Raw genomic sequence first — 27,008 nt, 5'->3', positions numbered from 1 at the left:
TGAACACTCCAAATAATGGCACATAATTTGAAATTAAGCTCAATCCTTGTCCGAGTTGAAACTGAACATGGAAAGATAAACGAGAGAGCTAACACACAGCATTTGCAAAACCATTATTGAACAGGTAAGGTTAAGTTTACAAGCCTAGTTTACTTTGGTTTGTCTGTTAAGGTTACTAAGGACCTAAGCACACCCGGGCTAATCATGTCAGCAAGCACACCTTTTTCTGAAATTAGAAGGGTCTTTTCCTTTACATAGCTTTGCAGTTTTTTTGCTTCATATTCAAGCCGTTCTTGATCTGCGCCACAGCAAACACAAGATTAAGGAACTGTCATTGAAATTTGCTGAAAGAAAAATATAGTACGGTAAGAGTCTATATCAATGATCAATCATGTTCCAGGAATCGTAGTTTCATAATCTTCATCAATCGAAGGTAGCTTTTATATGTCATTTGAGATTTAACATGCAAAGTTTCAAGCATGAGGCTAACCATAACATGTTTTCAACAGAATTTCTCCATGAAGCACAAAAAACTGATAAAAATAGTTTGTTGAGACACCTTGCAACAATTTGCATATTCTCTCTCAAAATAGAAAAAAAAGGGGGGGGAACACTCACTTGGGGTAGTAGTTTTTATCTAGTGAAGATAAGCCATCCACATTATGCAGAATGAACACTTCACAAATCACACTTGTCCAAGTACAATATACGTGTTTTTCAAGAACAAGGAAAATCATATAAATATCAGATCAAATGTCTACATATAAACCTTTTCTCATGAAGCAATAGTTCCTCCTTGAAATAGGGTTCAAAGTTCTAAAACAAGCTAGGAGCATTGGTGCAATGCATAAATTCACTCTCAATCTACTAACTCCGGAAACAGAAGAATACCCTATCTTTTGGCCCAATAGGACAAACCATATCAGTCCTCATTGAGAATAGGCAACATAAGACCTTCAAATACAAGGTTCTCAAAAAAATAAGATCTCCCAAGTGTCTTCTACATCCAATTTAAATGTCAAGCAAACCATATGTTCCTAAAGTCCCTCGTTTTCTCGGCAGAGAAACAGAACCAGAAGACAAAGAAAACCCACTTCATTATTCGCACCTCTAATTTATCAGACAAGAGCACAAATAAAAAACACCAAACCAACAAAAAACTTGATAAAACAAGTTTTACTGGGGTACGTAATAACCTTAAACTTAACTTCCAAAACATATTGCACGCGTTAAACCAAACGATTAATAATTCCACTACATTGACAAATCATCAAATTAAAACCCATCATAAACATATAATTCTCTTGCAATCAAAACCCAGTATTTTCTAATTAAAAAAACTAAAAAAAAAATACCTTTATCCAAGATAGTGTGAGCAGCATGAAATGGAATGCAAGCAAAAACATCACTTCCTGGAAACATCATCCAAGTTTTCTCTTTCTCGTCATGATTACCACAAGTCCCACAAATTTCTTTCACTAAAGGAGCAGTCCTTGATCCCGGCTTCCCAATATCCTTCATTATCGACTCAAAAGGAAACTTTATGCTCGTTTTTGTAGTCTTGGCTCTCTTCCTTAAAGCTGTCAATGCTTCTCTGTTTCCGTTCCTCTCTTTATCATTTTCAATCACCTGATAAAAATAAAACAGAGTGAATTCTTGGAAAGGATAATTTGCAAAGATATTTTTTAAAGGTTTTAAAGTGTACCTGATTTCGAGCTAATAGGAGATGCTCGGCTTCGTTTTCAAGCTCGATTATGCTTTGTTGGAATTGCTGCATTCCTTCATCCATTTTTTTGGGGGGTTATAAGAGAATATGTAAAGGCACTGGTTTAGGGTTTGAGAATTTACTCCGTGGAGGCTATGCATTCCCAGGTGAGTTTTTTTTCCCTTTTTTTTCTACTTGATTTGTGAAGTGTTCATCATGTGATGCTCTGCATAATGTGTCACTTGAGTTTTTTTCTCCATTGAGAGAGAATATGCAAATTGTTGCAAGGTGTCTCAATAAACTATTATTTTCAGTTTTTGTGCTTCATGGAGAAATTCCGTTGAAAACATGTTATGGTTAGCCTCATGATTGAAACTTTGCATGTTAAATCTCAAATGACATATAAAAGCTACCTTTGATTGATGAAGATTATGAAACTACCATAGCTCCGAAACATACTTGTAAGCCCCTATACATCAACACACTCATCATTAATTCAAAAATCACAAATTACAACCAAACCCCGCGTTTCTATTCTCCATCTAGTAGTCTCCAAAAAAATGCCAAAAAAGAAAGAAAGCAACGCCACTTAATGAGGCCATTTCATATTTCAAGTGCATGAAAAAATCAGTGATTGAATCACGAACCCTGTCTAAAACCTTCTGTTTTCGACATGGTTTAAAAAGTTAACTGAACCACATCAATCATGTAGTTCGATAAAATCATCAACAAGATCAAGTTCATCTAATTGCATGCAAAAAAAAATCAATCTCGTTTTCTAACCAAAATAAACAAACAAGATCTCAGAAACAACACAGAGCGCTGAGGATTGAAATATGAAAAGGGGTCGAAACAAAGCAGAATCTAAGAGTGTTTTTGGAAGGAGATGAATGCTTGCTCACCCATTGTTGTGGCACGAGATGTCTGAAGACGGCTCCCTCTCTTCTCCTCGAAGGCTTATTACTATGAGGCGGCATGCCCTGGTTTTTATTTATGTATCGGAAAGCTAATCCTAGCCGTGTGATTTTAATTGATTTTGGGTCATGTTGGGCTGATAACATTTCTAGGTAGGGTCTAGTGGCTCTAACTGGGGTAGTTTAATTTTTTTATTTTAAAATTTATTTATTATATCAGGTATGAAATTATAATTTTTATAATGGATATAAAAAATTTAAAACATCGACATGGTGATATAATAAATTGTATTTTAAAAGAAAATATTAAGAAGCTAATATATTAAATTAACCACAATAAATTATTTTTAACTTGCGAAAACTCTTTATTTGAAACATGAGTAAACAATAACACTATAAAATTCAAATTAAAATAAATATGGATTTTCATTTAAAAAATCTAAAAAAATAACTCCATCAAATCTAAAATGGTTTGAAATATATATATATATATAAATTCAAGATTTGGGTAATTTACCCTCAATTTAATATTATGATTAAAATAACAATGAAGAATAAATAGAAAGATATGAGATAACCCTTTAATTTTTTAAATAAGTGAAAAACCATATAGAAATCATAAAAAGAATCCAATCTTCAAATAAATAAAATATTGAAAAAAAAAAAACATGAGTTTAAAAAAATAAACATAACACTAAGCTGCGAAATAAATGTTTTTTCAACCTTACCTTAAAAAAATATTAAAATAAATAAAGATAGTGATATATTGGATAAAAATATAATTTTAAAAATAAATATCGAGCAATCAATCTAATTTAATTTAAAAAAATCTTTTAAAAAAGTTAAATCCAATAAAAAAATATAAAAAACCTGAGATATGTTTAAAACAAGTGAAAAATCCCATACAAAAAAATAAATTACATAGCCTATTATTCAATTAAATCAAATTTCAAACAATAAAATTGAAAAAACATAAGTTAAAAAAAAAAAAAAAAAAAAAAAAAAAAACACCATAACTCGGTCCCGTTATCTATGATACAGGAGGAACAATTATAGATTTAACAGAACGCTATATGGGGGCATCATCACAGCCATTATAGATCAACAAAAATGTTATACGAGTTCATATCAGAACTATTAAGTATCGTCTTCAGTGACCAAACCAGAAAAAGAGTTTTTTCCTAAACTATCATGATGCAATATCTGCACTTACGCATGCTAAGTTTTCAGATAGAAGAGAGGGGGGAAGCTGAGGGGAACACCCATTGCAAAACAAGCGAACCCATTTTTATTTCTCTAACATTTTAAAACTGAAGTTGCATGCACTCAAGCTTTAAAAAGATATCAACAACAATACACCATTCATTTTTCTTTTCAATAGTCCATGTGTTGAAGCATATAATATGTTCATAATTTACTTGATTACAAAAATCAAGTCGAATGAAATTAGGATGAAATGTACATTTGCATATTCCCAGCTGGACCATCAAGATATTAAGATGAATGCGGCAGTTGGTGGCCTAGCAAGATACAATACTCAGAAGAAAGCAATTCTGGAAGCCACCATACCATTTAACTGAAGCTAAATATGAACACTACAAATAATGGCACATAATTTGAAATAAAGCTCAATCCTTGTCCGAGTTGAAACTGAACATGGAAAAGTAAACGAGGGAGGTAACACAAAGCATTTGCAAAACAATTATTGAACAGGTAAGGTTAAGTTTACAAGCCTAGTTTACTTTGGTTTGTCTGTTAAGGTTACTAAGGACCTAAGCACACCCGGGCTAATCATGTCAGCAAGCACACCTTTTTCTGAAATTAGAAGGGTCTTTTCCTTTACATAGCTTTGCAGTTTTTTTGCTTCATATTCAAGCCGTTCTTGATCTGTGTCACAGCAAACACAAGATTAAGGAATTGTCATTGACATTTGCTGAAAGAAAAATATAGTACAGTAAAAGTCTATATCAATGATCAATCATGTTCCAAGCATGAGGCTAACCATAACATGTTTTCAACGGAATTTCTCCATGAAACACAAAAACTGAAAATAATAGTTTATTGAGATACCTTGCAACAATTTGCATATTCTCTCTCAATGGAGAAAAAAACTCAAATCAAGTGAACATCACATTATGCAGAGCATCACATGATGAACACTTCACAAATCATACTTGTCCAAGTACATTATACGTGTTTTTCAAGAACAAGGAAAATCATATAAATATCAGATCAAATGTCTACATATAAACCTTTTCTCATGAAGCAATAGTTCCTCCTTGAAATAGGGTTCAAAGTTCTAAAACAAGCTAGGAGCATTGGTGCAATGCATAAATTCACTCTCAATCAACTAACTCCGGAAACAGAAGAATACCCTATCTTTTGGCCCAATAGGACAAACCATATCAGTCCTCATTGAGAATAGGCAACATAAGACCTTCAAATACAAGGTTCTCAAAAAAATAAGATCTCCCAAGTGTCTTCTACATCCAATTTAAATGTCAAGCAAACCATATATTCCTAAAGTCCCTCGTGTTCTCGGCAGAGAAACAGAACCAGAAGACAAAGAAAACCCACTTCATTATTCGCACCTCTAATTTATCAGACAAGAGCACAAATAAAAAACACCAAACCAACGAAAAACTTGATAAAACAAGTTTTACTGGGGTACGTAATAACCTTAAACTTAACTTCCAAAACATATTGCACGCGTTAAACCAAACGATTAATAATTCCACTACATTGACAAATCATCAAATTAAAACCCATCATAAACATATAATTCTCTTGCAATCAAAACCCAGTATTTTCTAATTAAAAAAACTAAAAAAAAAATACCTTTATCCAAGATAGTGTGAGCAGCATGAAATGGAATGCAAGCAAAAACATCACTTCCTGGAAACATCATCCAAGTTTTCTCTTTCTCGTCATGATTACCACAAGTCCCACAAATTTCTTTCACTAAAGGAGCAGTCCTTGATCCCGGCTTCCCAATATCCTTCATTATCGACTCAAAAGGAAACTTTATGCTCGTTTTTGTAGTCTTGGCTCTCTTCCTTAAAGCTGTCAATGCTTCTCTGTTTCCGTTCCTCTCTTTATCATTTTCAATCACCTGATAAAAATAAAACAGAGTGAATTCTTGGAAAGGATAATTTGCAAAGATATTTTTTAAAGGTTTTAAAGTGTACCTGATTTCGAGCTAATAGGAGATGCTCGGCTTCGTTTTCGAGCTCGATTAAGCTTTGTTGGAATTGCTGCATTCCTTCGTCCATTTTTTGGGGGAGGGTTATAAGAGAATATGTAAAAGCCCTGGTTTAGGGTTTGAGAATTTAGTCGGTGGAGGCTACGCAGTGTTTGCTCAAGCGGGTGGAGGACCAGTCATATGTGCAAGACTGTCCGCGTGGGAGAAATTAGCTTGGGGTTTCGGGATTTGAAGATTAATAACAAACAGATTGTGCTTGGGATAACTTCGTTTATGTTTTTGGATACTTTTTTAAAAGTATTTTTGAAAAAAATAATAAATGATTGTTTTTTTTTAGTATTTTTTTAATGTTTTGATATGTTTATATTAAACATAAATAAAAATAAAAATATATTTATTTTGATATAGTTTTAAGTAAAAATACTATACACTACAATCTCAAACACACATAAAAACTTATTATTATTATTATTATTATAAAAAAAAAATAGTAAACATGTAGAAAAAATACAATATTTTTGGGTGTCAAAAGTATTTTAAAAAGATTTTTTGTTCAATTTGATTTTGAATTTATCGACTAATTTTTTGATTATTTATGAGTTTATATATATATATAGTGTTTGAGGTTAATTTTTAGGTTAAAAATAAGTTTTCCAGTAAAAAATAATATCACCACCAATTTTTTAATAGCTATAATAACTAAAATTTAGAAAAAAAATAGGTAATGCATCACGTGCTTATTTTTCTTTTAAAAAACTTTTTGGATTGATGAAAGGTCATCTACCCCTTAAGAACTTTTTTTTCTTAAAAAAAAAAAAACAGTTTATACACTCAAGCTTAGGCTAAAAGTCCCACTCATTTAAGCTTTTTTAAGTTTAGATTTGTTGGGCCATTTAAATTAGGCTCACGTGATTGAGTTTTTTTTTGTTTATTTATTGTTTTTCATCCTTTTATTTTTCTATAAATTTCGTTTTTTAATGGTGATTTCTTATTGAAAATTTTTATTGGCTTGTTTTTACACTTTTTAACAAATTTTTATGATGATTCCATTTTAACTTTATACAATTTATTTTCTATTTAGTTTACAAATAAAATCTCAATATTTTTATATGATATTAAGAGGCATTTTTTTTTTTTTGTAGAATTACTTAAATTTGTTTCTTGATTTTTATCAATTATTTTTAAGCATGTTTTTTTTATTAAATAAAAAATTAGCTTAAAAAAAAAGTTATTATAAACTATGAGATATATGATCCGTGTTATAAAATCAAATTTCTTAATTTATATTTATCTCTTGATTTTTCTAGCGTAATCTTTAGTTTACTTAAACGACTTTATTTATTTATTTATTAGCTTTAAGTATTTTTGTTTTATTTAATTTAATATATGCATTAACTTTTCAATTTAAAAATTAGATTTTTATGTAAAAAAAAATGTATTGAAAAAACATGCATATTTCTTTTCTTTTTTTGTATTAAAAATGAAACTTATCCTCCCATGACAAAGCAAAGGTTCAATAACTAGTCTTATGCTATTTTATTTACAGATCCTACAGATTAAGAATTTGCTTATTTTTGTGTTTTAAAATTTTTTATTTATTTCAAATTAATTTTTTATTTATGTTTCCATACCTTTTTTATGTGATGTTATTAAAAATAATTTATATATATATATATATATATATATATATATATATTATTTTAATATATTTCCTATAAAAAAACAATTTAAAAAAATATGTCTAAACACCCCCTTAGATCAAGAAGGCCCATGGCTCAATCTGTCAACACGAATTAACCACCTTCTAACTCACTTCTACATAAAAAATATATATTTGACGGGGAGTTTTAAACCATATAAATACTTATATAAATAAATTAATTATTAATATTTTTTTATATTTTTACTTCTATCTATTTTTTTTAGTATCTAATTTTTTAAAATATATTTTAAAACAAATCTCTTTTATCTAAATTAAGATATAGCAGTTACATTTTTAAAACACATATTGAAGAAATAGATAACATATATAAAAGAATAAAGACACAATTAAACATATAAATACATATTAAAAAACATATCCAATTATACAACGGTAAATTGAATCATCTACACTTATATAATTCAAGGAAGTGTTGAAATGAAAAACATAATTTCGTCAAATTAAATGGAAAAACTTGATGAAAAAACATATTAAAATATAGATATTATACAAAAACATAATAGATATAATTAAAAATGTAAAGATGTATTACAGACTTGTTTTTCACATCCTTTTCTTAGAGAAAAAAAATTCACTTATCATTTGACCCAACACCTAGAAAATTTTGGTGATTCATTGGGACGCAGCAATTTGTTTCACTGTACACCACAGCACCCACGGGAATAATAAGGAGCTTGATTTTTATTTTATTTTATTAAAAAAAAACAACAAAGCATTTAAATAATTTTTAAAAAATATAAAAATATAATTTTAATTTATTTTCAAATAAAAATCACTTTGAAAAACAATTACAGCCACACTTTAAAAAAAAAAATACCTGCTACACAGTAGAAATAATCCTTTCCATTAGATTATTATAAATGAATTACGAGCTTCGTTTCGCTGAAAAAAAATAACTGATAAGAATAGTGATTATTTTTTAAATTTTATTTTTAATATTAATGATTTAAAAATAAAAAAATTAATTTAAAAAAAAAACATGGTAAAACCGCAAAAACAAATACAGAAAGAAGAGTGCATTTATGTTTGATTGAGACATGAATAAGCCAATGACTCTTCTCTAGTTAGTTCTTTCATACTTGTATCCATCTTCTCTCTTGAGAACTCATTAATCTTGAGACCTGCCATTAAAAGAATAAGGTTTCAACAATCAGTACAGAATGACTTGACATTCTTTTGAACATCACTCATGCCTGAAATGACAAGGAGTTCTGTAGCCTGAGGTATGGAACCACATTACAGTGGTAAATGGTATTATAAAACTCAGGAGATCCAAGCTAATTTGAGCTATTATTGAATATATATATATATAGGCTAAGATCTTCGTAGCGATCTGCCAATCTTGCCAAAATCTAGCCATTCTTGTGCCAAATGATGCATACAGAACTTACCCTGCACAATTGACCATTCTCCTTTTTGGCAAGTAACAGGAAATGAGTAGATGATGTCAGGTTGGATACCATAAGAACCATCAGAATACACTCCCATGGAAACCCAAGTTCCCTGATTTAAAAATGCAAACAAAGGAAGAAAGGAAATTAATTTGGTGGGCAGCAATATAAAAAACAGGCCCCAACTTCACCATATACTAGTCCAAGGAATCTACCTTGGCAGTGCCAATAATCCAGTCATGTACATGGTCGCAAGCAGCACTTGCAGCAGACAATGCGCTTGACAGTTTCCGGGCTTTGATGATTTCAGCACCACGTTCCCGCACCGAATTGATGTACTCATAATCTATCCTGTAAAAACATTAGACCACATATCGCCTGTAGGTAATCGAGTAGAATGCGAATATAGGATGATTTCAAAACATGTATTTCAACAAAGTTTATACATCCTCGACGAAACGAGAACAGGGCAGGCGAGGAACTTCGGCCTACCAATGATCATCAGCAACAAGTTCTCTGACAGACTTCTCTCCAATGTCGGTGGTGGCAATGGCATAATTGGCATCTGGATATTGGGTTGAAGAATGATTTCCCCATATGATTACATTCTTTACATCTCTAACGTCAACATTTAGCCTCTCGGAGATGTGACTTAGGGCTCGATTATGGTCAAGTCTAGTAAGACATGTGATATTCTTAACTGGGATTGAAGGGGCGAATTCTTTCAAAATGAGTGCATTAGTGTTTGCAGGATTGGCAACCACCAGGATCTGCAAAGAAAAGCAGTAAAAGATATCACCTTTCGATTACAATGACAGCAAATTGACTGAAGTCAATTCCTTGCTTATTTTAACCTTGCAATCAGGAGCAGCGTGTTGTTCTAAAGCTGAAGCTTGAGCCTTGAAGATTGGTACGTTTTTATGCATCACATCTCTCCTTTCCATTCCTTCCTTACATGGAAAACCACCGACCATAACAGCAATGTTAACACCTTTACAAGCTTCATTGACATCCGTTGTAGCGAGAATACCTATGGAACCACAAATGCAATACACTCATGCCAAGCATTTGACGGCAGCAGCTGGTGAAATCTACATCAAACTAACCCTCAAAATTAAGAGCTATACCTTGGAGAAGAGGGAAGGCAGCATCTATTAGTTCCATTCTCACCCCTTTCAAGGACTCGGCAACAGGTTGAATGTCAAGTAAGTGCAGGATTACGGGCTGATCTGGCCCTAACATGATTCCTCTTGCAATCATTGGGGCAAGAGCATAGCCTATTTGCCCTGTCCAGGAAAATTGATAATTCGGAAGTTCAACTTTAAGTTTCTTATTCTATCGATTTGGTTTTCATAACTAATTTTCGGCTAAAAAAAAACAACATTAAGAATTTATTCATGATTGTTTTGGTAAGAATGGACAAGAATTAGGAAAATTATGAGAAGAACATTATGAAGAAAGATTTTGATGTTGTTCTCTCCTCCCTAAATCTTTCTCGACAACATTAAAGAAGATTAATAAAATCGGAAGATTACCTGCAGCCCCAGTAACCAAAATCCTGACAGCATCCTTTGGCATTGTTGCAGATCAAATGATAAAACACTCAAGCAAACAGAAAACAAAACGAATTGCTTGAGAGGGAAAAGCGGAGAAAACTGATATGGATATGATCAAAGAATCTCTCGATGGTTAAGATTCAAAGCACTGCAAGAGTTCTTTTGCAATCTCTCTAACACCCTTGGTTTGACTAGTAAAATCCGTATATATTCCCTGGTCTTTCGTTGATCGTCTAACCTGGACGAGAGGGAAGACGTGGATATAGTTTTTTGTAATGCCAAAATTGACCGAGGATACTGTATGGCTGCAAAACATAAAAATAAATAAATAAAAGAGTGATTTAATTTTATAACTTTGAGAAATCAGCCAGCAAAGTGGTGCAATATAAGCGAAGCTGAGGTTAAGTACAATCTATCTATACATGAACCTTGTCTTATAAAAAACTAGTTTTTTTCATGTTTTTTTTTTATCCCCCTGCACAAACCTCAGCCTCTACTACATTCTTAAAAAAATTCAACTTCTTACGGTTTTGCATCCACCAATTTCAAGAAATTAAGGAAACATTCACATAACAAATCAAATTACTATGACATTTATTTGGAAAAACTTTACCCATATTAAGAGAAAAATTAAAACAGATCACACATTTTGCGTGGACTATTGATTTTCATTGATTTAAAAAAAATAGAGCTTGAAAGGCCAAATTTAAAGCTCATATAAATATTCTTTCTCTTTTGTTTTTGCTAACATCATGGACTTATTTGTATAGTTAGGGGATGAACTCGTGTTCTCTTCTTTTTTTATGTCACTAACTTTCTTTTTATTAGATTCTTTCCTTGATTTAGTTGTTTGTTTTGGTTCCGAGACCTCACAATCTCGAGAAAAAGTTTTGGAGCTTGGTTAATTAATGCTCAATTTAAAAAAATAAAATAAAATTCTATTAATATAAAATAATAAGTATTAGAGGACCATAATTAAAACTAAAACAAATACAGTTGGTTGAAGTTAATAGACAAAAACAACTTAGCTAGTGAGTACAATACACACACCAACGGATGAAAAAAGTCGCCATGTGTGGCTTTTGGACACTACCTTTCTTGGTAGCCTTTGAAGTGGCACATCCTTTCTAGTGAGGCAGCGCATGTTGATGGAAAAGTGATTGTAAGGCTCTAAATTTTTTTTTTCTTTTTCTCTTTCTTTTCTCTCCTCGAGATTAGCATTGATTTGTCAAAAATTTAAAGATCTCTTGTCATTGTTTTATGTCATATTTGATCCTTATTATTTTTGCTATTTTTGTTCAAGTCATTTTTTTAAAATTGAATTTATTTTTCAATTTCATCATTCGATACTGGATTGATTAAGATTTGTGTTTCATTATTTTTTTTGATGTTGAACTCGGTTGGCTTCAGGTTTTTTTAGATCTCTTTTTTACATTGATTTTTTTTTTCAATTTTATCCTTTAATATTGGGTTTGATAAAAATTAAGTTTTGTGATTTTCTTCACTTTCCTTTCTATAGGGTTACCATGTAACCATAGTCTCATAACATAAGTTGTAGGTTTGGGGGGTTAACCCGGATTGACTCGAGATATTTTTTAGGTTGTTTTCCTAAGATACAATATTTTTCGGTTTTATCTATCAACATTAGGTTAGTTTGAGAATTGGATTTCATAGATTGTGGGTTTTGTTGGTGTTTTTTATCTTTTTTTTTTTTTCTATTTCATCCTTCTACTTTTGGTTGTTGGGAAATGGGCATCGTATTTTTTCAATTTGTTTTTTATGAGATTATCATGATCTCATGATCAAAGTCGTGGGTTGTGCATGCTAGCTCGGGTTGTTTTTTTCCTTTCGTTTTTATTTTTTCTATAATTTCATCTTTAAGCATTATCTAGGAATCAAGCTTAAGTTTTTTTTTCCTTTCAGCAAGCATTTTTTTTTTTTGCATGTCATCATGATCATTTTTTTTTTCTAAATGTGATTTATTAATTTATTGAACTTGGTTAAATCTATAATCCCAATAACATTTGTTTTTTGAACACGTTAACGATGTATTTCAAAAACATATTTCAATATGGCGTAGTCCGGGACACATAAGTAGTGTATTTTAAGAATTATCTAAAAAAAAAGAAGCAAATTTAGGCAAGAATGAGTTTAGATGTTTTTTAAACCCGGCTTCCCAACATACAAGAGCATTTTAGTATCTTATTAAAAGGGTGTTTGGGAGTATGGTAACGATTGTTTTTCAAAGTGATTTTCATTCCAAAATACATTAAAATAATTTTTTTATTTTTTAAAAATTATATTTGATATCATCACATCAAAATAATTTAAAAATATAAAAAATATATTAATTTAAAGCAAAATAAAAAATAAAAAAATTTCAAACCACCTTAAAATTCATCAACTGGGGTTGATTTGGTAATGCTTCTTTCTTGTTGTAGTTTAGGGGAAAGAATTTTGTTAAATCCGCACCACCAAGAAGAATTAGCTTGACTTGAAAATCTTATTAGAACACAATAGTAAAGGTGGCAAACATTTATTAACCAGTTCCATTTCCACCCCTTTCAAGGACTCGGCAGATCGACCATGCAAGTGCAGAATTACAGGCTGATCTGGGCCTAACACGAGCCCCCTTGCAATAATTGGAACAAGAGCATAGCCCACTTGCCCTGTCCCGGAAAATTGATGGTTCCAAAGCTGAAAATTTTTCCTCCAATAATTACCAGAACAAATAAGTTTCGAAAAAAAAAAGGAATTTTAAATTTCTTCAGGATCCCTTGGAAATTTCAATGATCATACACCACAAAGCTCTAAATCTAAGCTAAGAGTGGATTAAAATCAGGAATAGAAAGATAAATTTATCATTCTTGCTCCCACGTTTTTCTCAGCAATCAATCCGGCCATTGAAAAACTGCAATTCATAAGAGAAGCAGAGATTACCAGTAGCTCAAGTGAGCAGAATCCTGACTGCATCCTTCGTCATTGTTGCAGATCAAATAATAAAACACTGAACCAAACAGAACGCAGAATAAAATGCTAGAGAGAGACCAGTAGAGAAAGCTTATGTCCTTGAATCACAGATCCACTAATGGTTAAAATTCTCAACTGCGCCATTAATCGTGTACATGATTTTATTTTGGTCTTTGTAATGGATTATCGTGGCCTTCTTTCCATAATAGTATGTTAAGAGGATAAATTTAGAAACTGAATCAAGTATATAAAAGAATAGAACACAACTGGTAGGATAAGAGGCACCAATGTATCATTCATCGTCTGAAATTACAACGCAAAAGGGCATTTTCTTTATTCTTCATAGGTATGTTAAGAGTGATCTCCTTCATTATTCTCCTCGTACAGATGATCAATTGAGACATGAATAGGCCAACGATTTCTCCTCCACAAGCTCTTTTGCTGTTGCGTCCATCTTCGCCCTCGAGAAATCGTCAATCTTGAGTCCTGACATTGTTATGAGCAGAGGACTCAGTCTCTAATGAGATATGAATGGGATGATTTTAATTGTTCCTCTCTCAAAAATAAATTTACTACTTGTAAGTTTAGATCATTTCGCAGAAAATGTTGACAGATTAGATCCATACAAAGCGTGAAACAAATAGGAGAAAGTAAAAGGAAGTAGAGATTACCCTGCACAATGGACCATTTGCCCTTCTCGCAGGTAACTGGGAAAGAATATACAAGGCCAGGTTGAATCCCATAAGATCCATCAGAATACACCCCCATGGAAACCCATGTTCCCTTGAAAACAAGATACAAGGAGAAACAAGATAAATTAGCAAAAAGAGACCACTGGACGATTATAATTTCCTGGAAAAAAAACATCAATTTCCAGATGTGAATTCACTATAAATTTTCTAAGATCAAGAAATATCCGAGTAAGAGAATCAACCTCGGGTGTCCCAAGAACCCAATCGCGTATGTGATCACAAGCAGCGCTGGCAGCAGACAATGCACTCGATAGTTTTCTAGCTTTGATAACGGCTGCACCACGCTGCTGCACGGTGGTGATGAACTCAGCATTTAACCTAAGACAAGGAAAACTTGTTGGTGAAGCATATATATCCAAAGAATACAATGATCTGACAATATTTGGAGCATATGGAAATGATATAAGAATATTAAAGAGGGTATAAACTTCGTATTTGATTACCATTTATCATCAGAGACAAGTTCTCTGACAGGCTTCTCCCCGCTGCTGGTCTGTACAGTTGCGTGGTTGACATCTGGATACTGAGTTGAAGAATGGTTTCCCCAGATGATGACATTCTTCACATCACTAACTTGTACATCTAAGCTCTCAGATATTTGGCCTAATGCTCTGTTATGGTCAAGTCGCGTAAGACATGTGATGTTTTTCTCTGGGATTGAAGGAGCAAATTCTTTCAGGATGAGTGCATTGGTGTTAGCTGGGTTGGCGATTACCAGCACCTGCAAAAGAAAAGCAACGAAATGTGTCAACGCAGGAGAGTCAGGCGTCACTGTCTAATACCTATTTCTTCCTAAGGTCAATGCCATCTCAAACTCCTTAAATATATAACATAGAATCGAGCCCCCCAAAAAAAAAATTCTACAGCCCACAGGGCTATTCAAAGGCTTTCCCACCTTGCAATCTTCAGCAGCATGCTTCTCCAAGGCTGAAGCCTGAGCCTTGTAGATTGACACGTTTTTAGACATCACATCCTTCCTCTCCATACCTTCCTTCCGAGGAAAGCCACCGACCATGACTGCAATGTTGACACCCATGCAAGCCTCTATTGGATCCGTAGTAGCTATAACTCCTGTTGAGCAAGATACAATACAAAATTTATGAAATCTCAAAGAGAATTGAAAAACACACCTTAACTTGCACCAGAATTACAAGGTATGATACCCTTGAGCAGAGGAAAGGCAGCATCAATCAATTCCATTTTGACCCCATTCAAGGCCTCAGCTGCAGGTTCAATATCAAGCAGGTGAAGAATTACAGGCTGATCAGGGCCTAGCATGACACCTCTGGCAATCATTGGAACAATAGCATAGCCTATTTGCCCTGTGAGATGAAACTAGTGTGAGACTTGGGGGTATGTTTTTTTATTTTTTTAAAATTATTTCTGAAATTAGTATATCAAAATGATCTAAAAATACCAAAAAAATATTAATTTGAAGTAAAGAAAAAAATAAAAATAAATAATTTTTTTTAAAAGCGCTTTTAAAACGCAAAAACAAGCAGAATTAAAAATTACTTGTATAATCTAACTATGCAGAAAAAAGTAAGAATGTTCCAAAGATATACTAATTACAGCCATCTTGGCCTAAAAAGAGGCTGAATGTCCCGAGAATCAATTGTAAAGTCAGATTGCTACAAAATTTTAACTAATGACAAGAAAATAAATTGAATAAAATAAAATCCAAATGAAATATTTAATATTTGAGCCTTGCCTGCAGCACCAGTTACAAGAACCCTCACAGGTTCTTTTTCTACATTAAGGAGGTTGCACATATATCTAATTATCTTCCAAAAAAGAGCAACAATAAATGAAACAACAAGAATTTTCTGAAGCAATACAGCATGATCCATCTCTCTAGAACAACAGGTTTCCTGTTGAAATGAAGATAGAATTAACAATCCTACCTGCCAAGATATGCTTAAATATATAGTATGATGAAGAAAGAAAGAATCTACACAAACACCTCCAAAACAAGGCAAAAAAGTAAAAGACAAGGCCTATTAATTAATTAAGAATGCAAAAAAGCACTATAAAGATCTCCACAGTCTGAAGAAAACATCCACCAAGCAATCTTTCCAAGTGGTTTTGTGGGTTCCCTTTCTCCATTTGTTTTGAAATAGCACGTTAAAGAAACTCAAAACTTTGTCCACGTTGTCTTAGAAGTAAAGGCTATCAGAAAGAAAATGCTATGACAAGAGTAATAAAAAACGTTACCAGCAGCACCAGTAACCAAAACCTTAAGTGAGCTTCTGGCCATTCTGGTAAAAATAGAAAAGATAGGAGGTATAAAATTTCTGGAGAAAAAAAAATGGTGATGAAGAAAGGCCTGAGATGGTTTGGTTATATGGAAAAAGAAGATTGAGATGAGAAAGCTGGATCCATGGAGACGAAATAACCGTACGTGATGATGATATGACGCTACCTTTTAGAGATTTGCAGTTGAAAATAACATGTCACCATGAAACAAAGGTACTGACTAATTGGTTAATTGAGCCTTCGTTCATATGGTGTCTCTTCTTGATTGACACGATCGACTTCCTTTTTCTTGTTTTCTTATTTTATTTTTTATTTTATTTTTTTGAAAGTGTGTGGGAGTGTCGTGGGTACCCTGAAATTATTTTTTGTACTTATTAAAATTTTAAAAATATTTAGTTAATCAATATACTTTATAATTTTAATTTTGCATGAGTTTTCAAAACTCTTTCTTAAAATTTTGTTAAAAACATAATAATTTATAGTTTTTTTTTATTTAATTGAATAACTTTTAATCTAAAAATAAACAATTTATACTCATTACTTATTAAAACTAATTAATTAATTTTTATAAATTTAAAAATAATTAAGTAATCATTAATCGCTATCATAATCAAATTTTTTTAAAAAAAATTATCTTTATCTCATCATCCAATTCAATCATCTTATTTATAATTTACTTCTTTTATTTTTCTTTTTCCATGATAGAAAAAACAAAATAACTGACAAAAGAATATAAAATTAATGAAAAGACTAGTTAATTTTTAGATGATTTAAAATATATATATAGTTTTAGAAACTATGATCGGGTTCCACCCTGATGCTGGAGAGTCCTTCTCCCTCTCAAATTTAACTGGTCACTTAGGTACTCCTGTAGTGCCTTCTCTTCCTTGTGTGGTATTACTGTTTCTTGAATTTTTATTTTAGATTTCACTTCTTGTGATTACATTTCTTCGCTGCCTTTGTAGGAAAATGCACTTTTTATGTATATGAAAATACCTTATATAGTCCATAGTCTCTCTTTATTTTCTGTTAAGATTTTGTTTCCCAGCAATTTAAGTATATACTGTGTGTCTATGGGAGCCCAGGAGCTACGATTTAGAGAAAACTGAAGAACTGCACTTCTGAACTAACTCCAAGGACAATGTCCAACTTGCTGACTGGCATCAGTAATACAAAGGAAGAGCTCAACAATACAATCGAGATTCACTGTAGAATTCTGATCGATCATCATATATGTTACAAAGCGTCATATGAGTGAAGTCACAAAGATTAAATTAGCAAATTAAGTAACCAAATGGCTTGAGCTATGAAGTGTAGTTCAATCATTGGCATTCATAGCAAATTTTGCTGCTAGAGTAAGGGCCAAGTCCAATCACCATCATACAAATTTCCAGCTTGAATTGCTCTACTTGAAGACCCCGACAAAGGATTAATGTAAGATAACGTAATGAGAACATTATAAAAAGAATTCAGCTCTTCGTCCAATCCGTGTATGATGTACCATAATCCTACACAGGCTGTATCTCTAAACCAGTATGTTCACCATTTCCAGAAGATTGTACAGACGGAGCATCAGGTGCAGATGAAGCAGAGTCCTGGCTCTCGCCAGATTTCATCTCCTGAACGGGAGGAGGGTTAACAACAGTCATCTGCATATCAGCAGGGTCAGACAGATGGTTCCTCATCTCCCTGTGCTCCTGACACAAGGCACACCAATGCAGGCAACAGTGCACCATGCATGGATCACACGGAGAATTCTGCAACAGTTTCACAGTTGAATCGGCTTTAGAGAACAATATTAAATTTCAGGTGTTAATCAATATTTCTAAGCAGAAAAACAGAAACTGCAAAACAAAATGGCTAAATGAACAAAAATTACCTTGAACTTTGGATCAGAAATGGTTTGAGGTACTAGTCAAATAAATAATAATAATAATAATAAAGCTGAAGGGCTAAGTTCAATTTGATCCAAAATTCAGGATAATTTTTTATAATTTAGCCAAACAACGAGATATGCAGAGATGTTTATGCAAGGCATGAAATATGAAACGGAAAATCATAGTTTACAATATATCAATCACCTTGAGATGATATTTCTTCTGCAGTGATTCTCGAAAGAGGCCAGTGTAAATGCCACAAACCCACCATGCAAATAAGAGGCCCTCACAAATGAGAACTGAAGTGTTAGGATCAATACCATTGCAGAAAGCAGTGGCTGCTGCAAGTGCAATTCCACCTTCTACACACACTGCATGACCAACACATGCACTGGGCCAAGGAATATCTTCTCTCAGTTCAACATTCCTTCCAAACAACACACATGGACAAAATAATCCTGTGAAACCTACAACACATAAAATGATTCCTTACTCCATAATATATTATGAGAAAAAACAAAAAAAAATTATTACAATGGGAGCCAAAATGAAAGCATACTCACAACCATCAGTATCTTCAAGGCAGCCAAGAATCCCAGTTGTCCAATCTTCATCAGCAGGAGGCTCATACCTTTCTGGTAGATATTGTCCACATTCAATGCACTTCCTCTGTACACCAAAAAACCTGAAAGATAAATCAATAATAGAAGTACATATACTCCAGCTTCTACATCACAAAAATGCATGCAATCACTTCAAGTTTTGTTTTTCTTCCAAAAAACATGCATTTAATTCTCAGAAAATTCTAATAATAAAATTAATTTCTTTGAAAATTATGTGACAGATAGGTCTTGTATAGGAATTTAGGGCAGCCTACCTGCCTCCTCTTTCAATCACCAGAACATTATATGTAGAGTAATACTAGTCATTCCAAAACATCCATTCAAATTGAGCTATTCAAATATTATCAAGATGGGGTGGACTCATAGGATCCATTGTCACCAACCGTGAAGTTGTTGATACCATTCAAGAAAGACGAGAAACGATATTTCAGGATGAATCTAACATTGTTATATATGGCAATATGTACGAGAGAGAAAATGTACAGGACCTGAGAGACATTAATGGGCTGGTTGAGTTCTCCAGGTTCAATATCTTCCACGGGTGCTTCTTGCTCTCTTGTTAATGGCACGTACCGACGAGAACGTTTTGCATGATGATCATCTTGATCCATCTGATCATCCAATAAAATAACACCACATCATTTATATGAATAATATTCATACCATTATTTGTATATAAAAGAGAGAGGAGGAGGAGAGATGGACCATAAAAATGGAAGGATTTGAGGGTGATGGAATGAAGAAGGAAGCAGTATCTTCAATGGCTTTTCTCTGTGTTCTTGGAATGAAATCATGAAAGAGCAGAGAAGAAGGCTCAAACCTCCAATTGTTTTCGGATGGCGAGGATTGACATGGACCAAGTCCTGCTTTTCTTAGGCTTTAATAATGGTCATGGTTTTTTTCCTCTTCCTTTTTCTTTTTTTATTGCATGGCATAACTGCCCCCTTTTCTTTTTATAGGCTCACCAAAACCAAGTTTTTTTCCAAATTTTTTTTTTCTCTCTCTCTCTCTCTCTTCTTTTTTTCCTCTCAAATAAACATATATGTTATATTATCTTACAAAAACAAGTAGAAAAAAATAAAAATAAAAATAAAAGCAAGCTATTTAAATGTTAGGGGTACTTTCTGGAAAATTCTAGAATATCCTTGATAAATTCTAGAATACTCACTCCATGATTTAGCTAGACCACCTAATCAGTTTTGAGATGATCACACTCTTGGAGAGTTAGGAATGAGAGGGCGGGTAAGTCAATAATTGATTTTAGGTACGAAACATGTAAAATCGAAGGATATAATTAAAAGGTTTTCAAAGTTTAGGGGTATCATGTAAATGTGGTTCTGCTCATGTAGAGTGATGCTTTAAAAAGAAATTGTTTCTGAAATACAGGAGACATCGCTTTGAACTGTAAAGCGAGGAATTTATCATCATATCTACGGTTTAGACAAGTAAGAATTTTTTTAAAAAGAGTATTATTCATTCACTGTTATTTTTGTTAATGCTGCTTTGAACTCGCATTACAATACAACTACGATATTTTTAGTGTTACGCCTTCAACTAAAAAATCTAAATAGAAATAATTGATACTAGGTTGAAATAATTTTAAATAATGGTTAAAACTTGAAAATTTATGACCTAAATTTTTATTTTAAATTAAATTGTATAAAATTTAACATAAAATAACTTTATTAAACTCGAACAAAAAAAAAACACGATTAAATCAGCTCACTCATAACCCGAGCTATATCCTCTACTATATTCCATTAATTTTTTTATTTTATTTTATAATAAAAATATTAAAAACAATTTATATAATAAAATATTAAAAGATAAAATGAAAAAACAAATACTCAAGAAAAAAAAATGAAAACAAATAAAGAAATAAAGGGCTTAAAAAGACCAGATGACGCTGGCCAGCCCAGCATAAGCCTTTTCAAAAGTAAAACTTCTTTTTTACTATAATTTCTAGTCCACCTTAGTAGTTGCTGTGTTAAAAAGCTCACAAAATATATAAATAAAGGAAAACCACAGAGAATGAGTGACAATTTAACAAAACAAACAGGACAAGTCAAGTAGGTTGATCCAATCATCCAACAAAAAGCAACTGTAACAAAGTCGAAGATATCCAGTCTTGCAAGTGAATAAACTTGTGTACCAAAATAAGGCTCAGCAAATCCTTGCGCACTCAACAAACAGTAATAAACTATCATAATCTCTTAATCGCAAATTTTGGAAAAAAAGGACCAAGTCCGCGGATAAACAAAAGCCCCAAATACTGCAATCACCGATACCGACGGAGGGAAAGAGTTTGGTTCCTTTTCCACGTTGCCCTCCTGGAAGGCCGTGCCTTGTGATGCAAGTGTCCCCTTCCTCGGAGACCCCTGTACTTCTTTCCAGCAGATGTTAGACCACGTAGCTCTCTGTGTTTATGGACAGGATTGCAGATCCAATTGATCCTTGGATCATTGCGAATGGCATTGTGAGCAGCATCGACCAGGATAACCTCAAAATATTTGTACGTGGAATCCTGAAAATTGAAGGTTAAATCAGCTAAGTACTACGTGCAAACTTGTTTAGAGCCTGAGAAAGATGAAAGGGGAGCAAGTATTAGTGATAGACTACAAAAGTTAATCATGGCATGACCCTCTCTTACTTGCCAAGTGAAAGCTATTTCAAACACTGTCAGCTTCACGAGACAGTCATGTGCTTGCATCGAGATGGGGCCAACACAAGTTTCAAATTACAACCATACATGCTTGCATAGAAATAGGGTCAACACCAGTTTCTAAATATCTATACGTGTAATCCAGAAAGGTGAAGGTGAAAATAGCTACAGATATTAAAATGGTTACATAGTCAACGGGTTTATCATGGTATGACCCTCTTATCTCACTTGCTAAGTAAATATCACTTGGAACATTCTTAGTTCAATTGACCATCAAACATGCTTACATAGAAATAGGATCCTCGTCAAACCATTACAAACCATATTGCAACACTATTTCCTCCAATAAACGATGGAAAGTTGAAAGAAAGAGCAAAAACAAACTTGTATTACGAACCTCATTAATCCAGTATGAGTTGAGAACTTTGAGCCCACCTAATTTCCGCCCCGCACGCTCTTCAGCAACTGACCTCTTGCTACGCTGGAACTTGAGCTGGGTAACACCCTGGTTTGTTGGCTTGCCATAAACAATACCCTTCGGAACAGGCCTCTTCCTACCACCACGCCTCACACGGATTCGATAGACAACATACCCCTGAAAATCAGTATCTATGTCATCATCAAATAGAGGTGTACAATACATTGCATTATTTAGTCCAGTGACAAGAAAGCCAACTACATATATTGCATTAAGTAAAAACAAGTTTTTTACCTGTTTTGCCTTGTATCCCAAACGGCGAGCCTTGTCAGGACGAGTAGGATGAGTGACACGCACAATCGAAGGATGTTGACGGTATTCCCAGCACCTCACCCTCTGCAAGAACCTCATAACATCCGATTGCTTCTTCCTCCATAGCTCCGAAACATACTTGTAAGCCCCTATACATCACCACACTCATCATTAAACCCCACGCCCTAGAATTCAAAAATCACAAATTATAACAAAAACCCGCGTTTCTATTCTCCATCTAGTAGTCTCCAAAAAAATGCCGACACGGAAAAGAAACGAAAGCAACGCCACTTAATGAGGCCATTTCATATATCAAGCGCACGAAAAAATCAGTGATTGAATCACTAACCTAGTCTAAAACATTCTGTTTTCGACATGGTTTAACAAGTTAACTAAACCCCCTCAATCATGTAGTTCGATGATACAATCAAAAAGATCAAGTTCATCAAATTGCATGCTAAAAAAAATCAAGCTCATTTTCTAGCCAAAATAAACAAATAAGATCATCCCAGAAACAACACAGAGCGTTAAAGACTGAAACATGAAAAGGGATCGATGCAAAGCAGAATCTAACAGTGTTTTTGGAAGGAGATGAAATGCTTGCTCACCCATTGTTGTGGCACGAGATGTCTGAAGACGGCTCCCTCTCTTCTCCTCGAAGGCTTATTATTATGAGGCGGCATGCCCTAGTTTTTATTTATGTATCGGAAAGCTAATCCTAGCCGTCAGATTTTAATTGATTTTGGGTCATGTTGGGCTGGTAATTTTTCTGGGTACGGTCTAGTGGCTCCAACCAGGCGTAGTTTAATCTGGCCCTATACCTCAGTTGTTGCTAGTCCATTGTAGGCTTTGATGATTTTTAGCATTGATGTTGTATTAATAGTTATTTTTTATTTAAAAATATATTAAAATAATTTTTAAAATTTATTATTGATATTATTATATTAAATTATAATTTTTATAATGAAAAAATTTTAAAATATTAAGATGATGATATATTAGATGATATTTTTTAAACAAAAATATTAAAATGATAACACATTAAATCGACTAGAACCCACCATATTTAACCCATAAAACTCTTGATTTGGGGCATGAACATATGACAATACCATAGAATTTAAATTAAACTAAATTAGAAATCTCAATTTAAACTAACCAAATACAAGAGGCTTAAAATGAAAAAAAAAATCATTTAAAAAAATAAAAAATAGCTCAAAACCTAGAATGATGGTTTCGTGCCATGACACGACTCATACTAGTGTTTTTAAATAATAAAGAAAAATTTAAAACTATGATAATTGACCTGATTCGATCAACTAATTTTTAATTTAATAATATGATTAAAAATAATAATAAATGATAAATAAAAGATTCGAGATAACTCTTGTAGTTTTTAAAATTAGGAAAAATAATATAAAAATATATATATATATATAAAATTTGCAATCTTTAAATAAACTAAATATTGAAAGATAAATAAAAAAAAAACAAACTTAAAAAAAGAAAAAAAAAGCTGGTTTTTCACCCTCATGAAAACATTAAAAAGGCTGGTTCTTCACCTTCATGAGCAACCTCGCGTGCCTCCCGAATATGGTGGGGTGGCTCACTTCGAATGTGCTTGCAATTTTTTCCTTTTGTTATTATTTCTTTATTAGTTAAATTATCAAATCACACTTTGACCGCATTGGAGAGAGAGAGAAAAATGAAATTCCAATAAATCCCTTGGATGAAAGTTTTTGTTTTTTCCTTTTAAAAGTAATAAAGTAATTATATTATACTAAATTATGAAAAAACTAAAATATCTCTAAACAAATCTAAAATAACAAATGAACTTAATGGAAAGACTATTTTATCCCTAAAAGATAATCTTGTGATTTTTTTTCAATGAAAAAAACATCAATTCATTATTATATATAATGCATAATAAATTAAAACATATCACCAAATAGTTTCTGTTAATGGATTATGCAATTAATCACTTGATTCCTAACTTACCGAAAGAGGGGCTGCGACTCGCATCTTCACAAGGTTCTATCTAAGTTTAGATGCCTTACAGAGTATTTAGCAGTGTGGTTGTGATTGCTTTTCAAATAATTTTTTGTGCTGAAATACATGTCAATGATGTTTTTTTATTTTTTAAAAATTATTTTTAACATTAGCATATCAAAAGAATTTAAAAAATACAAAACATATTAAATTTTAATCAAAAAAAATTGAATTTTTTAAAAACACGGTTTGCTCCGCGCACCCTTATGTTCTTAATCAGCTCAAACACACATACATCACCTCCTTCCGAATTATTGTCCCGTGCAAACTCCGTCCAATCACAACGGAATGAGGCTTTTCTCGGCTTCGAACTATAATTATTCTATCTTAAACCTGGAGGATAATAACACCATTCTTCTCCATAAAATATCTCTGATCAGCAAACTTGAGTGTCATATTCTGAATCTCTGATAGAAATTGGTTTACAGTATAGTTAATGAATATATTTGATTAACTGCCAAACAAACACGGTATAACTGCCAAACGCAGCCTAAAATAAGTCACACAGTGGAGAAGTTTGTCACGGATATTCCATGATTGGTCGATGTTCATCTTTGTGCTTGAAAGTTAAAACAACAACACCAATGGACGCAGATGAATTGAGCAACTTGTATGCCAAATATATTCGAGATGGTTTTATTTTTATTTTTTTAATATCTTTTCTATTTTACCTTACAGAATTATAACATGTCAAGACCCTGTAGAAGGTAAGGCAAAGTACTAAAACTAGTTTACAGGTCAGATAAAAAATGTTTCCAGAGTAAAAATAAATAAAATGTGTGAAAACTTTTATTTTTCAATAACTTTACACTCGTGTATTTTTTTAATTTAATTTATTTTTATTTTTTCTTTCTTTGCAATAGCATTAGATATATTTTATAAAATTGTTTTGTCATATGCATGGGTGTGTACAGATTTATTTTTGCAAAAAGGATTACTATTCACCCATGCCTTATTTTTTAATTTTTTAGTAGCATCACAATAGTGTTAGTATTATTTCATAAAACTAAGCTGTATTTTTTTGCGCATGCATGAGTGTGTGGATATTTATTTTTAAACAAGAATAAAAATTATGTCGACGAGTGTCTTATTTTTAGGGATGGACGTAGAATTTTTCGCAAATGACCTAGTTGATTAGTCTCCTATATTTAGGGATGGACATTGAATTCTTCATGAGTGGCTTAGTCGATGAGTCTTCTATTATTAAGGTTAGGCATTAAATTTTTATGAATGACTTAATCGATGAGATTTCTATTTTTAGGGACGAATACTTACGTGAATAACCTAGTCGACGAGTCTTATATTTTTATGGATGGATGTCAAAAAAAAATTTCATGAGTGGCCCATTCAACAAGTCTCATATTTTTAGATACTAACATCAAATTTATTACAAATAAAGCTCAAAAAATAATTAGGATAGTCGATGACATGCGTAGAATAAATTTAGGAGAAAACACAGCTAAGATAATATTCTATTTAAAAAGATGTAATAAGGGTGATGTCTATCTTCTTTTAAACATAACTTAAGAGTTTTAGTTTTTTTTAATTACTTGGTGTCAACTCTATTTTTTCAATCCCCTCTAATTTTTGGAGATCCCAATTAATTAATATCGAGTAGCGATAAAAGTTATTTTATTTTAATAAATTTTTTTTAAAAAAAAAAATATAAGCAAAAAGCTATTATAAAAACAACTTATGAACCTGTATGGGTGAACCCCTTACCCAAAACAAAGAAGGCTATATGTGCTTGTGCTTATAAAGTCAACCTAGTATTCTTGGCTCTCTAATTTATTTTTATGAAATTTCATAGTCTGTTTATTTTTTAAAATTATAGATAGCCCCCCATCTATAATGGAAAATATAACACCGTCCACTAGTTTAACTCCAACCATTTTAGGTGGTCAAAAAGTCGAGTTTCTGACTTTTAGGATCTAAAAATCCTATTTTTAACCTAAAAATATTTAAGAAACACCTTAAGGATTTCAATAAACCCATTTTAAGTTTTAAATTAGAATTGAATTGATAAAAAATTGAAAAATCAACTCAAACTCAAACTTTTTTTAGAATTCCTATCTATTTTTTCTGACAAGATAAAGGTTTAAAAAATATCTTAATGGAATTCTTTTTATAAAATAGAATTAATTGATATTAAGATCAACTTTTTAGTCGATAAAATGTTGTCAACCAGTCACTTTCTCTTTTCCTTATGTTTTTTTTTTTTTTTTTTTGACAATTCTCTCTCTTTATAAACTAAATGCGAACAAAATAAATTTTCAAATAAAAAAATTATAATTATCAAACTAAAGGGGGCAAAAAAAAAATTAAATGGTGTTGAATGCACGTGTAAAAAAATGCATGTATTTTTGCCTCACTATAATTCTTGTTCCCTTTATTTTTAACTTTTCACAAATAATAAAATCGATTTTTTTTTTCAGAATGAAACCAAGCGAATAATTTCTAGAGAATTGAACTTTTGAAGGTGTTTCGTGGATGGACTTGAGAACTCTACCAGAATTTATGTTCTCTTATTTTCCATCTTCGTTCATGGAGATAAGCAGCTGGAAATTCATTGGTCAGATGCAATTAGTTTCACACAGA

At 32.3% G+C, this 27,008-nt stretch overlaps 6 protein-coding genes across 15 annotated transcripts; all 6 read right to left on the bottom strand.

Moving 5' to 3' along the window:
* LOC18096326 (uncharacterized) lies at window positions 1-23,007 on the bottom strand. Of its 8 annotated transcripts, none has more exons than XM_052450447.1 (5): window positions 22,970-23,007; window positions 2,119-2,174; window positions 1,706-1,779; window positions 1,356-1,629; window positions 1-298 (listed from the first exon to the last, which is right to left on the bottom strand). In XM_052450447.1, the coding sequence occupies exons 3-5, from the start codon at window positions 1,775-1,777 to the stop codon at window positions 150-152; spliced, it is 495 nt and encodes a 164-aa protein (XP_052306407.1). In that variant the 5' UTR covers window positions 1,778-1,779; window positions 2,119-2,174; window positions 22,970-23,007; the 3' UTR covers window positions 1-149. The 8 variants fall into 8 exon arrangements, with proteins under 8 accessions (XP_052306407.1, XP_024450117.2, XP_024450120.2 ...); XM_024594349.2 differs by lacking the exon at window positions 22,970-23,007 and adding an exon at window positions 2,608-2,729 and having other exon boundaries at window positions 1,706-1,931; XM_024594352.2 differs by lacking the exon at window positions 22,970-23,007 and adding an exon at window positions 2,608-2,729.
* LOC7453940 (uncharacterized) lies at window positions 4,171-23,071 on the bottom strand. 2 transcript variants are annotated; one of them, XM_052450448.1, is made up of 3 exons: window positions 22,970-23,071; window positions 5,458-5,731; window positions 4,171-4,506 (listed from the first exon to the last, which is right to left on the bottom strand). In XM_052450448.1, exons 1-3 carry the CDS (start codon window positions 23,042-23,044, stop codon window positions 4,358-4,360), a joined length of 498 nt encoding a protein of 165 aa, XP_052306408.1. In that variant the 5' UTR covers window positions 23,045-23,071; the 3' UTR covers window positions 4,171-4,357. The 2 variants fall into 2 exon arrangements, with proteins under 2 accessions (XP_052306408.1, XP_002301255.2); XM_002301219.4 differs by lacking the exon at window positions 22,970-23,071 and adding an exon at window positions 5,808-6,054.
* LOC7453939 (malate dehydrogenase, cytoplasmic) lies at window positions 8,375-10,675 on the bottom strand. Its single transcript, XM_002301218.3, has 7 exons — window positions 10,471-10,675; window positions 10,063-10,221; window positions 9,790-9,965; window positions 9,428-9,705; window positions 9,151-9,286; window positions 8,936-9,047; window positions 8,375-8,665 (listed from the first exon to the last, which is right to left on the bottom strand). The coding sequence occupies exons 1-7, from the start codon at window positions 10,511-10,513 to the stop codon at window positions 8,565-8,567; spliced, it is 1,005 nt and encodes a 334-aa protein (XP_002301254.1). The 5' UTR covers window positions 10,514-10,675; the 3' UTR covers window positions 8,375-8,564.
* Window positions 13,688-16,689, bottom strand: LOC7453937 (malate dehydrogenase, cytoplasmic). Of its 2 annotated transcripts, none has more exons than XM_002301216.4 (7): window positions 16,428-16,689; window positions 15,377-15,535; window positions 15,109-15,284; window positions 14,657-14,934; window positions 14,396-14,531; window positions 14,133-14,244; window positions 13,688-13,947 (listed from the first exon to the last, which is right to left on the bottom strand). In XM_002301216.4, exons 1-7 carry the CDS (start codon window positions 16,468-16,470, stop codon window positions 13,853-13,855), a joined length of 999 nt encoding a protein of 332 aa, XP_002301252.1. In that variant the 5' UTR covers window positions 16,471-16,689; the 3' UTR covers window positions 13,688-13,852. The 2 variants fall into 2 exon arrangements, with proteins under 2 accessions (XP_002301252.1, XP_024450846.1); XM_024595078.2 differs by lacking the exon at window positions 16,428-16,689 and adding an exon at window positions 15,925-16,106.
* Window positions 17,672-19,904, bottom strand: LOC7453936 (cell number regulator 6). Its single transcript, XM_024594055.2, has 5 exons — window positions 19,675-19,904; window positions 19,458-19,580; window positions 18,910-19,015; window positions 18,551-18,813; window positions 17,672-18,226 (listed from the first exon to the last, which is right to left on the bottom strand). The coding sequence occupies exons 1-5, from the start codon at window positions 19,675-19,677 to the stop codon at window positions 17,978-17,980; spliced, it is 744 nt and encodes a 247-aa protein (XP_024449823.1). The 5' UTR covers window positions 19,678-19,904; the 3' UTR covers window positions 17,672-17,977.
* LOC7483816 (60S ribosomal protein L15) lies at window positions 21,012-23,080 on the bottom strand. The gene is made up of 4 exons (XM_002301214.4): window positions 22,970-23,080; window positions 22,344-22,510; window positions 22,029-22,226; window positions 21,012-21,493 (listed from the first exon to the last, which is right to left on the bottom strand). The coding sequence occupies exons 1-4, from the start codon at window positions 22,971-22,973 to the stop codon at window positions 21,248-21,250; spliced, it is 615 nt and encodes a 204-aa protein (XP_002301250.1). The 5' UTR covers window positions 22,974-23,080; the 3' UTR covers window positions 21,012-21,247.
* Between the last annotated feature and the right edge of the window lie 3,928 nt (window positions 23,081-27,008).

The sequence above is a fragment of the Populus trichocarpa genome, chromosome 2 (genome assembly GCF_000002775.5).
Source record: "Populus trichocarpa isolate Nisqually-1 chromosome 2, P.trichocarpa_v4.1, whole genome shotgun sequence".
In the NCBI taxonomy this organism is placed as follows: domain Eukaryota; kingdom Viridiplantae; phylum Streptophyta; class Magnoliopsida; order Malpighiales; family Salicaceae; genus Populus; species Populus trichocarpa.
Note: the sequence above shows the minus strand (reverse complement) of the source record. Positions and strands in the feature narration are given on the sequence as shown.

Coding starts and splice junctions, on each gene's coding strand:
- LOC7483816 (XM_002301214.4), bottom strand. Junction 22,227..22,343: donor TGGGATACAAGGCAAAACAG/GTAAAAAACTTG, acceptor ACTGATTTTCAG/GGGTATGTTGTCTATCGAAT. Junction 21,494..22,028: donor ACTCATACTGGATTAATGAG/GTTCGTAATACA, acceptor TTCAATTTTCAG/GATTCCACGTACAAATATTT.
- LOC7453939 (XM_002301218.3), bottom strand. CDS start 10,513: ATGCCAAAGGATGCTGTCAGGATTTTGGTTACTGGGGCTGCAG. Junction 9,048..9,150: donor GGATTATTGGCACTGCCAAG/GTAGATTCCTTG, acceptor TTTTTAAATCAG/GGAACTTGGGTTTCCATGGG. Junction 8,666..8,935: donor AGAATGGTCAATTGTGCAGG/GTAAGTTCTGTA, acceptor TTTTAATGGCAG/GTCTCAAGATTAATGAGTTC.
- LOC18096326 (XM_052450446.1), bottom strand. CDS start 2,682: ATGCCGCCTCATAGTAATAAGCCTTCGAGGAGAAGAGAGGGAGCCGTC. Junction 1,630..1,705: donor TCCTATTAGCTCGAAATCAG/GTACACTTTAAA, acceptor TATTTTTATCAG/GTGATTGAAAATGATAAAGA. Junction 299..1,355: donor TCACACTATCTTGGATAAAG/GTATTTTTTTTT, acceptor GCTGTGGCGCAG/ATCAAGAACGGCTTGAATAT.
- LOC7453937 (XM_024595078.2), bottom strand. CDS start 16,063: ATGGATCATGCTGTATTGCTTCAGAAAATTCTTGTTGTTTCATTTATT. Junction 14,245..14,395: donor GGGTTCTTGGGACACCCGAG/GTTGATTCTCTT, acceptor CTTGTTTTCAAG/GGAACATGGGTTTCCATGGG. Junction 13,948..14,132: donor CAAATGGTCCATTGTGCAGG/GTAATCTCTACT, acceptor TAACAATGTCAG/GACTCAAGATTGACGATTTC.
- LOC7453936 (XM_024594055.2), bottom strand. Junction 18,814..18,909: donor CCTTGAAGATACTGATGGTT/GTGAGTATGCTT, acceptor TATGTGTTGTAG/GTTTCACAGGATTATTTTGT. Junction 18,227..18,550: donor AGAAGAAATATCATCTCAAG/GTGATTGATATA, acceptor AAACTGTTGCAG/AATTCTCCGTGTGATCCATG.
- LOC7453940 (XM_002301219.4), bottom strand. CDS start 5,891: ATGGACGAAGGAATGCAGCAATTCCAACAAAGCTTAATCGAGCTCGAA. Junction 5,732..5,807: donor TCCTATTAGCTCGAAATCAG/GTACACTTTAAA, acceptor TATTTTTATCAG/GTGATTGAAAATGATAAAGA. Junction 4,507..5,457: donor TCACACTATCTTGGATAAAG/GTATTTTTTTTT, acceptor GCTGTGACACAG/ATCAAGAACGGCTTGAATAT.